Here is a 14,607-nt window from a genome sequence, read left to right on the forward strand (position 1 = left end):
TGTTCTGAGGAATGATTGATCTTTCACACGTCTGTACCTTCTAACCCATTTCCTCCCACTGTGTCTCGGTGGAAGGATGGCTTTGTGGCCAGGGTCCAGGGTGGACAGGCATGGTGCCAGAGTTAGTTTACAATGTTCAATGTGTCTGGTCCAGAAGATGGATCAAAGTCCAAAGTGGGAGAAGAGGAATGACCAGAAGAGTAGGAAAGGGAGCAGGTAGAGGCAAGACAGTGGTGAGCCTGCAAATCCCCCATCTACTTTCTGTTACCTGTCTGCGCAGAGGGATGCTCTTAGCCAGCTTGTGCACAGCCATCTGGCTGTGGAAGTCGCTCTTCTTGGTGCCGCTCTTCATCTTGTAGATGATGACAGAGCCTACCATACAGGAGATCAGGAAGGCCCCGGTGCAGTAGATAATGATCTCCAGGTAGAGGGGTGAGGTCATCACGGCTGGTCTCTCTTCCAGGGCTGGGTCAGTGTGGACAGGGTGTCAGCAGGTCATGGGAACTTTACTCAAGAGGTGTGCCCAATGAGAAACCCAGCACCTGCCCCTTTCCCCTGGATTCTTGCCATCAAAGGCACCTTGGGACCTCTGAGGTATCCTTAAACTCAAACCCCATGGAAGGTAAATTCAACCTAGACTCTTCTGCCAAACAAGCCCAACACTACTAACTCCAGAGCCAACTTGCTTAGCTGACCACTGGGTTGGATGGACACCAAAGACTCCTCGGAAGCTCAATCTTGCTCATACATATCATAAGGAAACAGGCTGTTATGCCCAAAAGACCAGATAGTCCTCAAAACACATTAGCGTGGGTCTCTAATGAATGTTCATCCTGTGTCTTACCAAACACCCATCACCTCTGTTAGATCAGATCAGTAAATAGCTAAAACACGGGCAAAGTAAATTAATGTCTAAATATGTCTCTAGATTTAAAAAAACATGTATTTGGCAGTTAAGAAATCTATTCATGGCCCCACAGGATTCTTAAAATATAAGGAAATGGGGTGGAGGCAGGGCAACCATTTTTCTAGGTTCCTTCACCTCTAGTTAGAATTCCCACTGTGCTGGCTAGTTCTCTGTCAGCTTGACACCTGAGAGGAGGAAACCTCACTGGAGAAAATGCCTCCATACGATGAGGCTATAGGCAAGCCTATAGGGCATTTTCTTAGTAAGTGATTGATAGGGGGATGGCCCAGCCCACTGCGGACAGTGCCACCCAGGTGCTCCTGGGTGCCATTAGAAAGCAGGCTGAGCGAGTCAGTAAGCAGCACCCCTTCATGGTCTCTGCGTCAGCTCCTGACTCTCTGGGTTCCTGCCTCTCTGGGTTCCTGCTCTGTTTCCATTTCTCTCTCCTTCCCAAGCTGCTTGTCACCACCGCATTCGCCACCCTGGCTAAGACACACACTTAACCAGTCAGTCTCTGTTCACCACAAGAAACAGTGTCTACCTCCTGGAGCTTCCTTGCCCTGTGCATATACAGCTCTCCTCCGACAGTCCTCCCTTTAAATCCTCAGCCAGCCAAAGTGACACCTTGGGAGTCCTCCCAGCCCCGAGAACCCTCCCAGACCAACAAGGACACAACAGAGCTGATGACAGGGAACGTATTCTGTGTGTCTGTCCATCACCCCCCTCCCATCAAGTGTACAGATATGAGGGCTCACAGGGAGCACTGACTAAACAGACAGAGACGGATGATAAAGACAGGATGCTCCTCTGCTAGTGGCAGTGTGAGACTGCTGGGCAAGCAAAGTGGAAGGGAAGAGTGGAGAAGGTATGCACTCTGCAGCCACAGAAGAGCAGCTCTCAGGCCACATGCAAAGCAAAACCATACTGACCCTATGGTTACCAGTCCACCACCCAGCAAGACCACAGGCTCCTTCCTTCCTGGGTAGTATACTGACATAGATCTTCTCACTTGGGAGGGAGGCCAGGTCAAATGGATACCACCAGGCCTCCTGAATGTCGTCGACAGACGTGTCTTAGGTAGCTCAAGTTTGATATCTGAGCATGTCCATCAAAGTACAAAGCAGAATGAAGCGTGGTCCAGCAACACTGTATGGAATCTGTATTGGAAGCCCCCATTGGCCAAGAACTTGTATTTGTGGAGAAGAGGTCTATGGTTCTTCTTGAACTGGCTAAGGAAGACCCCTGCCATTTAAACCCTCCGTACAAATAGATAAGGGTAGATGCTTCACCCAAGGATGGAAGGAGCATGTGCTGGAAAGCCCAAATGCAAGGTAAACCCAGAGCTCACACATGCATTACATTGACCAGGGAGAGAGCCAGGTATTCATGTGCAATGGGAGGCTGCTGAGTCAGTTTCTGAAAATCCAGGGACTCCCCCAACTTGTGCCTCAAAGCCAGAGCAGAAAGGGGCACACGGCAAATGGGAGCTGCCTCTTTCTGCCTCTCCCTAGCCCTGTAATGGATGCGTTGCTCCCGTGGCAAAGGCAGGACCCAGAAAGGATCGGTGCAGTGTATACCTTCCAGAACGGTCAACCATGCAGAGTGATGGGAGAGTCCGATAGAGTTACCCGCCAAGCACGTATACTCCCCCGCATCCTCAAAGGAGACATTCCGTAGATGAAGCACCTCCATTTCCTTGTCGGTGGTATTAACTCCAGCAGTCTAGAAGAGACGACGGAAGCAAAATGGACAAGCACAGGACATGAGACCTCAGAGAGGCGGAGAAACAGAGGGGACAGAGCAGGGGACCAAAACCAGAGGAAGAAACGCTCCCCAGCATCTCCTTTGCAACAAGGCAAAAAAACCACCAGCCAGCGAGACCTGTTAGAGGAAAACAGCGAGGCTCTGAGGGAGGCTCTCCGGCAGACCTAAGGAGACGACGGCTTGGTTATGACCCTTCACCAGACGCTGGCAGCCACTGGCCCAGCCAAGCATGCGGGCGGTGGGCAGCATGGAGAAATAGGGCCTGGCAGGTAGGGGGGCTGTTTGGTTTTAGGTAAAGACAGTCAGCAGGTATAGATGGCAGGGAAAGAAAGGCAGTCCCCACACTCTCCCTACAACACACACACACACACACACACACTCACTCACACTCTCTCTCTCTCTCTCTCTCTCTCTCTCTCTCTCTCTCGCACACTCGCACGCATGACATGCAAATACTGGTCTGAAAGGGAATATCTGGCCCCTTCTCTTAGTCACCATTGAAAATTTCAGTTGAGCATCATTCCTAGTATCTCACAAGTTCACAGACAGGCACAAGAACTTATACACAGAAACACATACACACACAGAAACACACACACAGGAGGGGGGGAACAGTGGGGGGGGGGGAGAAAAAGAGAGAGTACACAAAAGTACCTAAGGCACAAAGGGAAGCACAGATAACCAACACAGTACCAAACCAAACCAGCCTCCCAAGCCAGGGATTTTTCCATGGCTCTGGGCATTAGGAACACAGTAGGAAAAAAAGGTAGAGTTGGTACTGGCTTCCCAACCTACCCCAGCAGTGTGGAGCCTAAATCAAGTACCCAGTACAGGGTCCCATCCATCTCCCCATTACCTTTTGCCACAGGTCTGGTGACAGTGAGCCACGCAGACTGGTTAGCTTCACCAATATAATTGGAAACCTTACACACATACTCCCCGCTCTGGGCCTCTGTCACATTGAACAGGGTCAGCACCTCCGCATCCGAGCTATTAATCCCCGAATGCTGGAACAAACCAACGACACACCAGTCAGTTGGGCAAACACTGAGATGTGGCCACACTGTGCTCCTGGGTAACCTTCAGCCCGAGGAACAGAGGCAAGGGAGACACTGAGACCTACAGTCTTCTCTTCTGAGTGGGACAAAACAAAACTGCTAGTAAGAGTGGATGGAGACAGAAAGCTAAAATAGTAAGACAGGAGGGAAGGGGGAGCAGGGAGAGAAAGGGAAATGGAGAGGGGAAAGAAGAAGAAGAGGGAAGGGGAAGGGGTCGGAGGAGAAGGTCACTGTTCCAAAGCAAATATTCCATATGTTAAACTCCCTCCTCCAAGACCAGGATGGGAACATGTAATTGGAGAATGTTCTCCAAAAGGCTCAAAACTACAGCTGGCCCCCTTTCTTCCCGAATGTTCTCAGCTCCAGTGGCAAAAGAAAGAGACAGCCAGTAAATCTCTAGGACAGCCAAGGCAGGGGAGGATGAGCTCTAACTTCTGGTCACTCCTGCCGCAAGATTCACTGGAGACTTTGCCAGTTAGCTCCCTGGATTAATGGAGCACTCGGACAATGAGGGTCTGGGAGCGAGAGGAAAAAGGAAGAAAGTGCCATTACTCCTCAACCGGCTTAGAATTTATAGGTGGCATTTTATTTTCCCAACTGCTTAAACAATGCTCTTATTGTTTACCTTGTTCACCAAAAGATTGTAACTTAGGAAAAACAAGCAGGAAGACACAGGGAAACATTTATGTTGGAAGGCTGTGGTCCCCGGCCACAAGCAAGCAGGAGTTCCGATGTCTTGAGTAACTGACCCAAGATCCTGGACCACTCTCAAAGCTCTTTAAGAACCAACCACCAGCATCACCCACCCCACCCCCATCTTCTGCTGTCACCAGCCTGTGGCCAGATCCCTACTAGGATAGGCTATGTGTACCTTATGGGTAAGGCTGAGCCCAAATCCCAGGCACAGAGCCCCAGGGAACACCTGGTTACCTTCCCAGCGAACGAGCCAAGAATGAGGGTAAGATTACCTTCAGGATCTGGACATATGGCAAGTTGTCTGGACCAATCTTACTCCCGTTCACTTCGATGTGCTTCAGCCACTGGATGTGAGGCTGCGGATCACTGTACACCTTACACATGAACTCCACGTTGCTGCCCAGGGCCACTGTCTTGTTGGCAGGTAGCCCTGCCTGAAGGATGGGCCGGTGAGGGGATCGCTCTGTGGAGGCATAGGGAGGATGGACATATTAGACTCTTCACTGGCCTGGTCATGGCTGGGATGCTGACAATGGCAAAGCCTACACTGACCTCCGCAGTATCCTTGCCACTGCTTCTGCTAAACTCCAGCCCCCTAAACCTGATCTGAGAGAAGAGATCCCATTTCCTCCAGTCCTACGCCCACATTTTTAGACACAACCAATCCTAAATATTTAGAGACACACTCCCAGATTCCAGCATCTTAGATCCTTCCCAGACCTCCTAGATTAGAATCTTCTCCCCGAGCTACATCAATAGCAAGGCAGGTGTTTGTTGTGAGGCTCTGAACCATACAATCTCTGGAGCAGAACCCAGAACCTTTTCAATTACAGACCGAAGATGTCTATACCCAGAGACACAAAGGACACAGATGTAAAGACCCTGGCTTGTTAGTGGTGTTTTTTAAAGCAATGGCTACTGTTACACTGTATTTCTTGTTGCTGCATCAATCTGTGTCTTCCTAGACATGGAGTGTAACAGTAGCTGTTGCTTAATGAGTGATTTTTTTTTTTTAAAGTGAGCCAGGAATAGTTGTGCATGCCTTTAACTGTATCACTCAGGCAGAGTTCAAGCAAAGCCTGGTCTGCATAGTAAATTCAAGGTAGCCAGGGATGCATAGAGATACTTTGTCTCAAAAATAAACAAATAAAAGGAAGGAAGGTTGAGAGAATAGTGAGGCTCAAGGCAGACTCAAAGACAGAGAGAGAGAGAGAGAGAGAGAGAGAGAGAGAGAGAGAGAGAGAGAGAGAGAGAGACAGACAGACAGACAGACAGACAGACGGGAGGGAGGGAGGGAAGGAAGGAAGGAAGGAAGGAAGGAAAGAAGGAAGGAAGGAAAGACAGAAGGACAGATGGATAAACGAACAGACAGACAAGTGAGACTTAAGGCAGGCCCAAGCCTATAACCTATAATCTTAGCACTTGAGAGGTTGGAACAAGAGGATGGCTATGAGTTCAAAGTCAGGCTAAGATATATAGTGAGTTCCACAGCTGCCTGGGCTAACGTCTGAGATCACATCTCAAATTGGAAAGAAAGAAGAAAGAAATGGAGGGAGGGAGGAGGGAAAGGAGCAGAACTAAAGCTCAAAGCAGGAAGTTTAGTACCAAATGTCCAGATTCTATCCTAGGACTTCAGACTCCTCCGCTGCCTTTTCCCACCCAACCCAGCCTCTGACTCTCAGCCCCTTGGCCCCAGCCTTCTTACCCACAACGTCAAGCTGGTAGGTGTGGTTAATGCTCCCATACTCATTCTCCACGATGCAGGTGTAGTTGCCCTTGTCAGAAGGCACCACAGAGTCCATGATGATGCTCCAGGTGGCATAACGAACCTGTAGGGCACAGACAAGGGGCTTTGCCGAGGGTCTCAGGGGAAATGCACATGAGAGGGCACACATGGAGAGTGCTACAGTACATGAAACACAGAAGAACTGGTTCCTGGTCTATTCACATGCAGAACCCTTCCTGCAAACTAAAACTAGCAAGGTGTGAAGACAATGGCCATCTTGACGGCAGCATTCAGGAGCAGCGGTGATCCTGTCAAACACACCTTCGGTAAATTCTCCAGACTCACTGGGAGTCCTCTCCAAGGCTGTCAATTTCATTCCTGTGCCTGACGTGGCAAGTTTCACAAACTGTCTCCTTCAGGGTTGGCGAGATGGCTCTGTGGATAAAGACACTTGCCCCACATGCTGGAGACAAGCCGTTCCTGCAAGCTGTTCTCTGACCTCCATGGTGCACACTACCACTTGCACACATGCACACAAAATAAATGAACATGTAATAAAAATAACAGAGACCCGCCTCTTCTTCTAGCTGACTCTGGTGAGAGCCATTCTCAAGCGCCCCCTGCTCTCCCACTGAGGAACTGCAGCGGGCTGCTTACCACAGCTGCCCTTTGACATTTACTTCGTATGTAGTTACAAAATCTTTCTTTTAAGATTTATTTATTTATTATATGTAAATACACCGAAGCTGTCTTCAGACACACCAGAAGAGGGCACCAGATCTCATTACAGATGGTTGTGAGCCACCATGTGGTTGCTGGGAATTAAACTCAGGACCTCTGGAAGAGCAGTCAGTGCTCTTAACTGCTGAGCCATCTCTCCAGCCCCCGTGGTTACAAAAATCTTAACTTGCAAACAAAAGGACTTGATAAGATCAGGTAAAGCTTTCCCTGTATTCCTTCTTAAAAGAGAGAAAGCAAGATTAACCCTAGTACTCAAGAGGCAAAGACAGGCAGATCTCTGAATCTATAGAGTTCATTCCAGGCCAGCCAGGGCTATACAGAGAAACCCTGACTGGAGTGGGGACACCAAATAAATACTAACAACTAGAGAAAGAAAAAGATAAATTACTACGTTTAAGTGTGTGTCTATGTGTGTTTGTGAGTTGCCTGATGTAGGCATTGGGAACCAGACTCTGACCCTCTGGGACAGGGCGGTGTATGCTTCACTGCTAAGCTGTCTCTCTACTCAGCCCCTCCTACTTTTCTTATACAGGAGCAGTAAGAAGCCATGCATGGTGACATGTCCTTGTGATCTCAGCACTTGGAAGGCTAAGACAGAAGGGTGAGAAGTTCGGGCTAGTCTGGGGCACATACAGAAGGAACACGGTCCAAAAGGAAAAAGTCAAAAAGGTATGAGAAAAAGAGACTCTAGGGGAGACCTTGGGGAATCATCAGATCTCTGAGGAAGTGATTCTCATCAAAATGTTCTTCCTACAAATACAAAGGACTTGACCCCGGAGGGAGAGGAAGCAGTTTATCAGCATAGGAAATGCCTAATGGCATCAAAAAGCCACACAAACACGTTCGCCCACTGTACTTCTTGGCTAACGTCTAGGAGTCTGTCATTCGAATATTCAGTTATAGAAGGGGACTGGTGGTTTTCCCTTTTAGGACTAGGGGACTGAAGATGAAACTCAATGGTGCAGGCTTTGTATGCACAATGGAGGAGCAGAAGGACTAGGAAAGGCCATGGGAAAGAAAGGGAAATGGATAATGGGTACTGACAACTTAAAATACATCTACACTGTTGGATCTGATAATTCTACTTCCAGTAACCCGTCCCGAGAAAGGTCCTTTCAAAGTACGCAAGGGGGCCAGGTGCGGCAGCATGTGCTTTTCTTTAATCCCAGAACCCAGGATGCAGAGGCAGGGGGGATCTCTGTGAGCTTGAGGGCAGCCTGGTCTACAGAGTGAGTTCCAGGCCAGCCAGAGCTAAGTAGAGAGAGACCCTGTCTCAAAAACCAAAGAAAAGAGGTTGGGAAGGAGGGAGGGAGAGAAGGGCTAATGGTGGCTGCCATTGGTGAAGAAAGAGACTTGTGTGTGTAAGCCTGATGACCTGAGAGGGATCCCAGGACCTCAGTGAAAGAGAACTGAGTCCTCCTTGTTCCCTCTGATCTCCACATGTATATTCCCCCAAATTAAAAAAAAATTAAAATAGTAAAACTCAAAACAGTGCATTTCATAGGAATCTTGACACCCTCTTCAGACCTCTGTGGGCACGAGGCACACACATTGCATGTATGCAAACGTACATACATACACGCACATGAAACAATTAATTATAAAATAAATTTTAAAGGCAACCAAAACAACGGCAAAACCAAAGAAACCAAAGCAGACAATACAGATTCGCTATCCCGGTCCCGCATGCCTCGTCTTACTCTCACTTTTCGTTGGTATGTACATACCTTGTAGCCTCCAATCCGGTGGTCGGGTTTGAACTCCTTGCCGTTTTTCAACCAGCGCAAAGTGGGGCTGGGTGTCCCACTCGACGGGCATTTGAACTTCACCGTCTTGGCAGCCGGCACCGCATGCAGTTTCTTTTCCATTTTTTCTGGGGATGTCCAGTATGGAGCTACAGCTGTCCAGGAAAAGACAGGAGAGAGGGCAGCAGGAGCGTGGTCAGGCTCAGAAGCCAAGGACCAGGCAGAACCGCATGCACCCATCCACCTGTTCAGTACCCCAGGTCATCTAGAGGGGCAGCAACCAGGCACCATGGCCCACGGGCCCTCTGAGACTCCTCCCACTTTAGACACGCCTTCCTCTAAGTCCCAAAGGCAGTAAGATAGAAAACTGTGTCTCACGCCTACGGTTTGGTTTGGTGTTGTCTGTCTCTTTCTCCTCCGAGGAGGAGTCATCGTCGTCGTCGTCATCCTCCGAGGACGGAAGTGCATCTGTGAGGGGAAGGAGGGGAACTGAGTTCTGTCTAAGCATTTCTAGACTGCCATACAACCAGCAGTTGCCCTGTCTGGACCACCTCAGTGCGGTCAAAGACAATAAAACATCCGTCCTATAAGGACTCCCAATTTTCCTGAATTTTGCCTCAGTGACAGTTTGTGTTTAAGAACTGTGTGCTCCAGCGCTTATCCCGGCCCAGGACACTGCCAGAAAGTCCAGATGGCTCTAGCTAGGCCAGCTCCTTTTTTCCAAATTTACTTAATTCCAGCCTATATACCAAGATCTCTCAGCTAATGGTGCCACCTGGGTCCCTGAAACAGCAGCTGAGGAAACATTATTCTATGGACAGCAACCACTGAGAGTCCCAGGCAGATCTAGACACCTGGGCCTTGAGGCTACTTCTAAAACCACAGGTTGAGCAGTCTGCAATTGGAACTTTCTAGTTATGAATCTCCTGAGGGCTGAGAGCCGCCTGCTTCTCTTTCTAAAAAATAAGATTTGTTGTTTTTTTAATTTATATGTATGGATATGAACCTGTATGAACATGTATCGTGTGCATGCAGGAGGCCAAGGGGGGGAGGACAGCACAGGGTGTTGGATCCCCAGGAACTGAAGTTACAGGTTAACTACTATAAACACGCTGTGAGTGCTGGGAACCAAATCAAGGCCCCCTACAAGAGTGTCAGATTCTCTTAGCTGGGCAGTCTCTCCTGCTCCAGAACTGCCTTTTTTTGTAGATGTTTTAAGGCAGGGTGTCTCATGATGTAGAGATGTAGACAAGGCTGGCTTCAAACTCAAACAGAGATTCCCCCGGAGTACTGGAATTAAAGGTGTACACTGCCATGCCGGGCTATAGCTGCCTTCACTCCCCAAATGGGATGCACCTCAGATCAAAACAGGCTATTTGTGATAGCATCTTTAATCTCAGCACCTGGGAGGAAGAAGCAGGCAGATCTCCGTGACTTTGAGACCAGCCTGGTCTACACGGTGAATTTTGAGACAGCCAGGTCTGTGTAGAGAGATCCTTCACTTGGCAAATGGGATGCACCCCATTTAAAAATAAAAGTCTTGATATCCACCAGAGGTCTCTCTAGTCCCTGATGTCACTCTTGGGGACTAGGGAAACATGTTCCTCAACTGGGGACAAGTTCTAAATGATACCTGAGATAAATAAGGTACCAAGCTCCCATGCTGGCATTAAGGAAACTTCTAGTTTTTCTTCCTCAGATCCTGGTTTTGTGGAAGTCCCATTCTACAGGAAACATATTCCCAGCAACAAGAGGTCTAGGCTTTGCCCATCTGGCTGCCAGACAACAGCGTTTTTTCCTAAGAAGGCTGAACATGGTGGTGTACCCAAATCCTTCCACCACAGCAGGAACCTTACGACATGTCTCGGTTCCAATCACTAAGCCTCGACAAGATGAAGCTGGCTGTGCCCCACTTAGCGTGATCTGGACATGCTGTGCCGGGGAAATGACAGGGTCTTAACACCCCGAAGCATTAATAATCAGCTCCGAGGTAGGTCTTAGCTTGCTGTCTGCCCTACCCGGTCAACCCCCTGAGAGCTAAGCCACGCAGCGGGCAGGGAGCAATGTTAGTGGGCAGCAGTCCTGAAGCAAGAGTCAGGGCGGATCGCCGAGGGGAAGTTTACCTCCCTTTAAAACTAGTCAAGTCGGGAGGAGTGGATGGGGCAGGGGGCATTGCTACCAACCTGAGACATTGACGGAGAAATAGGTGGTATCGCTCCCAGAGGGGCTGCTGGTCACGCAAGCGTAGAGGCCAGAGTCAGTGGGGATGGAATCCCGCACCTCCACCTCCTCCCCTGTGATGCGGGTACGGTTGCTCTCCACCAACTGCACCCCATCCCGCAGCCAGTTGATGCTCTGCACATCATCGCGAAGCCGGCAGCGAAGCTGTAGCAGGTCACCGGGGTGGACCAGGAGAGACTCCACTTCCACGGGGACTCCCCAGGGCTGAGCTGCAGCCACCCACAGGGGCCAGGAAGAAGAGCCAAGTGGAGAAGGGAGGAGGAGAAAGGGAGTTAGGTGAGCCATAGGCCACTGCACTGTCCGGGCCTCCGTCGAGGCCAGTGAGCTGGGGACTGGAATAATGTACCACTTGGAAATGATAGGCAACCTGAGGTCCCCAGCTCTCCTCCACCCCACTTCTCCATAAGTCAAAGAAGGAAGAGGCAAAGTTAGGAAGCAGCCGCAGCAGCATTAAGCAGTACTTCAACTTCCTCCATTCTAAGGGGAAAGGTCTTTCCAGATCTAGAATGCCCCCTTCCCCATATGCTGCTCAATTCTTTGCCACTTCCCACCAGAACACCCCAGTCCTTCTTAGCCCTGCCAGCCGCACCCCTTTCCCTAGTGAATCAATCAACCCAACCCCTCACGAACCCAGCAGCCCCAAAGCCCAAGATGAGAGCAGACATTTGGTAAGCCAGGGCTCTTGGTACGCATGACTCAGCGTGGGTGGGGGCCCGGCCCTCCAGCAACACAGATGCGTATGTGGAAGGGACAGCCAAGGAAAGGTCAGCTCAGGGGAGCCTCCAGCTAACAGGTGTTAGGCCCAAGGCTTGCAGCTGCCACAACGGCACATTTGCTCTGGCAGCCGACATGACACACATAAACCCTTTCTCATCGCCTGCCTGGGTTCACCCTCTCCTGCACCCCGTCTTCCTCCTTGAGACGAGATGTCACACTGTGTTGGTGTGACTGAGAAAAAGACTCCCATATGTTCATATAGTGGAACGTTTGGTCCTGGATTGGCAGAACTGGGAAGAAGTGGGAGGTGTCGGCTGGAGAAGGTTTATCACCGTGGGTCAGTCCATCTTCTGTCTCTCTCTCTTTCCTCCCTCCCTTCCTCTAACTTGCAGTAAGTAAGTAACTAAGCTCTCAGCTGCTGTTCCAGTGCCATGCCCGCCTGCCTGCTGTCATGCTTGCCACCAAGACGGTCATGGACTTGCCCTCAGAAACTGTAAGCAAGCCCCCAGTTAAATGCTTCCTTTCATTTGCTTTGGTCCTGGTGTCTCTTCCCAGCGATGAAGAAGTAGCTAAAGTGTGAACACCACTAGGCCTCCACTTCTGTATCTCAACCAAGGTGCAAGACCTACCCCTAGGATCCGACCTATGGAATGCACCTCCTGTGAATGAGCTGCCTCGTTCACACCAACCAGAAAGACCCATATTCTTGGCAATACCAGCAGTCAGCCATACTGGCCAGGGGTGGGGGTGATTTTCCGTTTGTTAAGGAGGAACCAAAGAACTTTCTGTTCTTTTTGGATGTTCAAATGAATGGCTGGCCTGCCCTCCTCCTCTGAATGTTCTAGGTGTCTGCCACCCACCTAGGCTTAAGTGACAGGTGCCTGAAGACTGAAATAACTCTTTTCAGCCTTTGCCTCTCTCTAGGAGTTCACCAGTGTTCAAACTGACAGGGACCTCGGTTCTAACTACCATCTGGCCTTCTTCCTTTTTCAGGATCTTACTTTGTAGCCCCGGCTGGCCCGGAACTCACAGAGGTCCGCCAGCCTCTTCACCCAGCATGCTGGGGTTTGAGGTATGTAACCAACTTACACCCGGACTTCTGTTTTCTGAGACAAAGTCTTACTACACAGCCCAGAACACCTTGAACTCACAATGTAGCTAGCACAGACCGGTCCCACAGCATCTGACTGCAGCACACCCCTTCTTTTGCAGGGCTTGGGATGGAAGCCTGTGCTGGACAGAGGCTGTGCCACTGAGCACCTTACAGCTCCTCACCTCTCTCTTTTAGATCGGCTTTGTCTTTAACTGTCTGTATGTGCTTGTGTCTGTCTTTGGGTATTTGCATGTGGGACTGTGGGTCCCTATGGTGGCCAAGTGTCACATCACCTAAAGCTGGAGTTACAGACAATTGTGAGCCACGTGACATGGGCAGAGGGAGCCAAACTGGGACCCTCCTTACTCCGATCCTCTTAAGACACCGAGCTACCATCCAGCTCCTTACTTCTCAATTTAATGAGTCTCTTTCTGAAGTGGTCCATTGGTTTGCACTAGAAGCCTTAGGTACATGGGGGTTAAACATGGCTTTTCTTCCAAGGAGCTCACACACTGCTGTTTATCAACCTAAGGACTCTTCTCTCCTAAACACAGTGCCATCTCAAGTAGTGTCTGGATACCGGTAAGCTAATATATGTTTATTTTTGTGTTCTGTTCAAGGAGAGCACCAGAGGAGAACAGAACACACAGCTGATTAAAAATAGCTGCTGCGGACTATTCTCTCCATTTTTATGGTTTTGCCAAAAGAAGAAAAAACAGCTTGGACTTGATGCTGAAGGAAAACAGCAAGCATTCCTTCCTCCTATTGATCGGATTTCATTTCCCTCAAGTGATCTCACTGATTAAATATTTTGCCGCCCGTGATCCGCACCAGCGACTGGTCAACAACAGCCAAGTCAAATTCTCAGAGTCAGGTGTCACACAGCTTACTCACACAGGACCCAGAGACAAAAAGTGGCTCCCAAAGAATTCAGCAAAAAGAACAGACAGGCATGCTCCCAAGGGAAGGAGCCAGCAGTCCCATGGCCTTAAGTTCTAGTTGGTGCTGACCAATGTGGAAAATAAACTAACCTCTGAGCTACTAAAGCCTCAGGAACCAGAGTTCTTGTTCCCAGATTGTCTCTTCCTCCCATTCCTGTAGCTATCCTGAGACATCACTCTTCCCAGCCTCTGGTTTACAGTCACTCTCAACACTAATCACTCTCAACATCAAAATCTTACCCTACATAGAAAGTAAAACCCAAGTCCCCTCCCCCCCTTTGGTTTTTTGAGTCCTGGATATCCAGGAACTGGCTCTGGAGACCAGGCTGGCCTGCTGGGATTAAAGGCATGTGTAACAATCCCTTGGCCCAAATCCCTCTTGGCCTCCAAAGCTCCTGCCAATCCTGTCTTTCCACTCCACCCCAACCTTGTTCCTGCCTTCCACCCAAACGTGGCTATGCCTCCTACACCTTGCACCATCCCCCTGCACAGAAATCATACTTCTAGTAATATCAGTCATAACCTCCCGAGTTCTCCTGCCACAATCAGTCAAAGACTACCGTTAGAAAATCCCAGCAGCCCTTATAATCTACCCAGTGTTTAATTCTTCATTAATATTCAGTTCAGATAAAAAAAAAATTCTGCCCAAAGGTTCTTCACCCATGGTTGACTGAATCAGCAAACATAGAACCCACAGAAATGTTTGAAAAACATTCCAAAAAAACTGAATTTTAGACTATTTTACTTTCCTGCCTCAAATAAATCCATACCCATAAAACTGAATCCTCATCTCCTACACATCCAATAGACAGACAGACAGACACCCCCACATACATGGTTTCTCAATAGCCCTGGCTGTCCTGGAATTCACTGTAGACAAGCCTGGGCCTTGAACTCACACAGACTACTTGCCTCTGCTTCCCAGGTCCTGGGATTACAGTTGCCTGCCACTTCACCCTGCATCCGTACCACATACTA

General features: G+C 49.4%; 1 protein-coding gene across 3 annotated transcripts in view; it reads right to left on the reverse strand.

Moving 5' to 3' along the window:
• Positions 1–14,607, reverse strand: part of FGFR1 (fibroblast growth factor receptor 1) — a 55,080-nt gene that overhangs the window by 6,181 nt on the left and 34,292 nt on the right. The window contains exons 3-9 of one of the 3 annotated variants that reach the window (XM_080928451.1): positions 10,821–11,087; positions 9,022–9,105; positions 8,620–8,792; positions 6,131–6,254; positions 4,698–4,888; positions 2,485–2,629; positions 269–465 (exon numbers count right to left, since the gene is read on the reverse strand). In XM_080928451.1, coding sequence (XP_080784577.1) covers positions 269–465; positions 2,485–2,629; positions 4,698–4,888; positions 6,131–6,254; positions 8,620–8,792; positions 9,022–9,105; positions 10,821–11,087 — 1,181 coding nt within the window. Of the gene's footprint in view, positions 1–268; positions 466–2,484; positions 2,630–4,697; positions 4,889–6,130; positions 6,255–8,619; positions 8,793–9,015; positions 9,106–10,820; positions 11,088–14,607 lie in introns of all 3 variants that reach the window. The other 2 variants (XM_080928450.1, XM_080928452.1) reach the window with 2 other exon arrangements.

The sequence above is a fragment of the Micromys minutus genome (genome assembly GCF_963924665.1).
Source record: "Micromys minutus genome assembly, chromosome: 14".
NCBI classification, from domain to species: domain Eukaryota; kingdom Metazoa; phylum Chordata; class Mammalia; order Rodentia; family Muridae; genus Micromys; species Micromys minutus.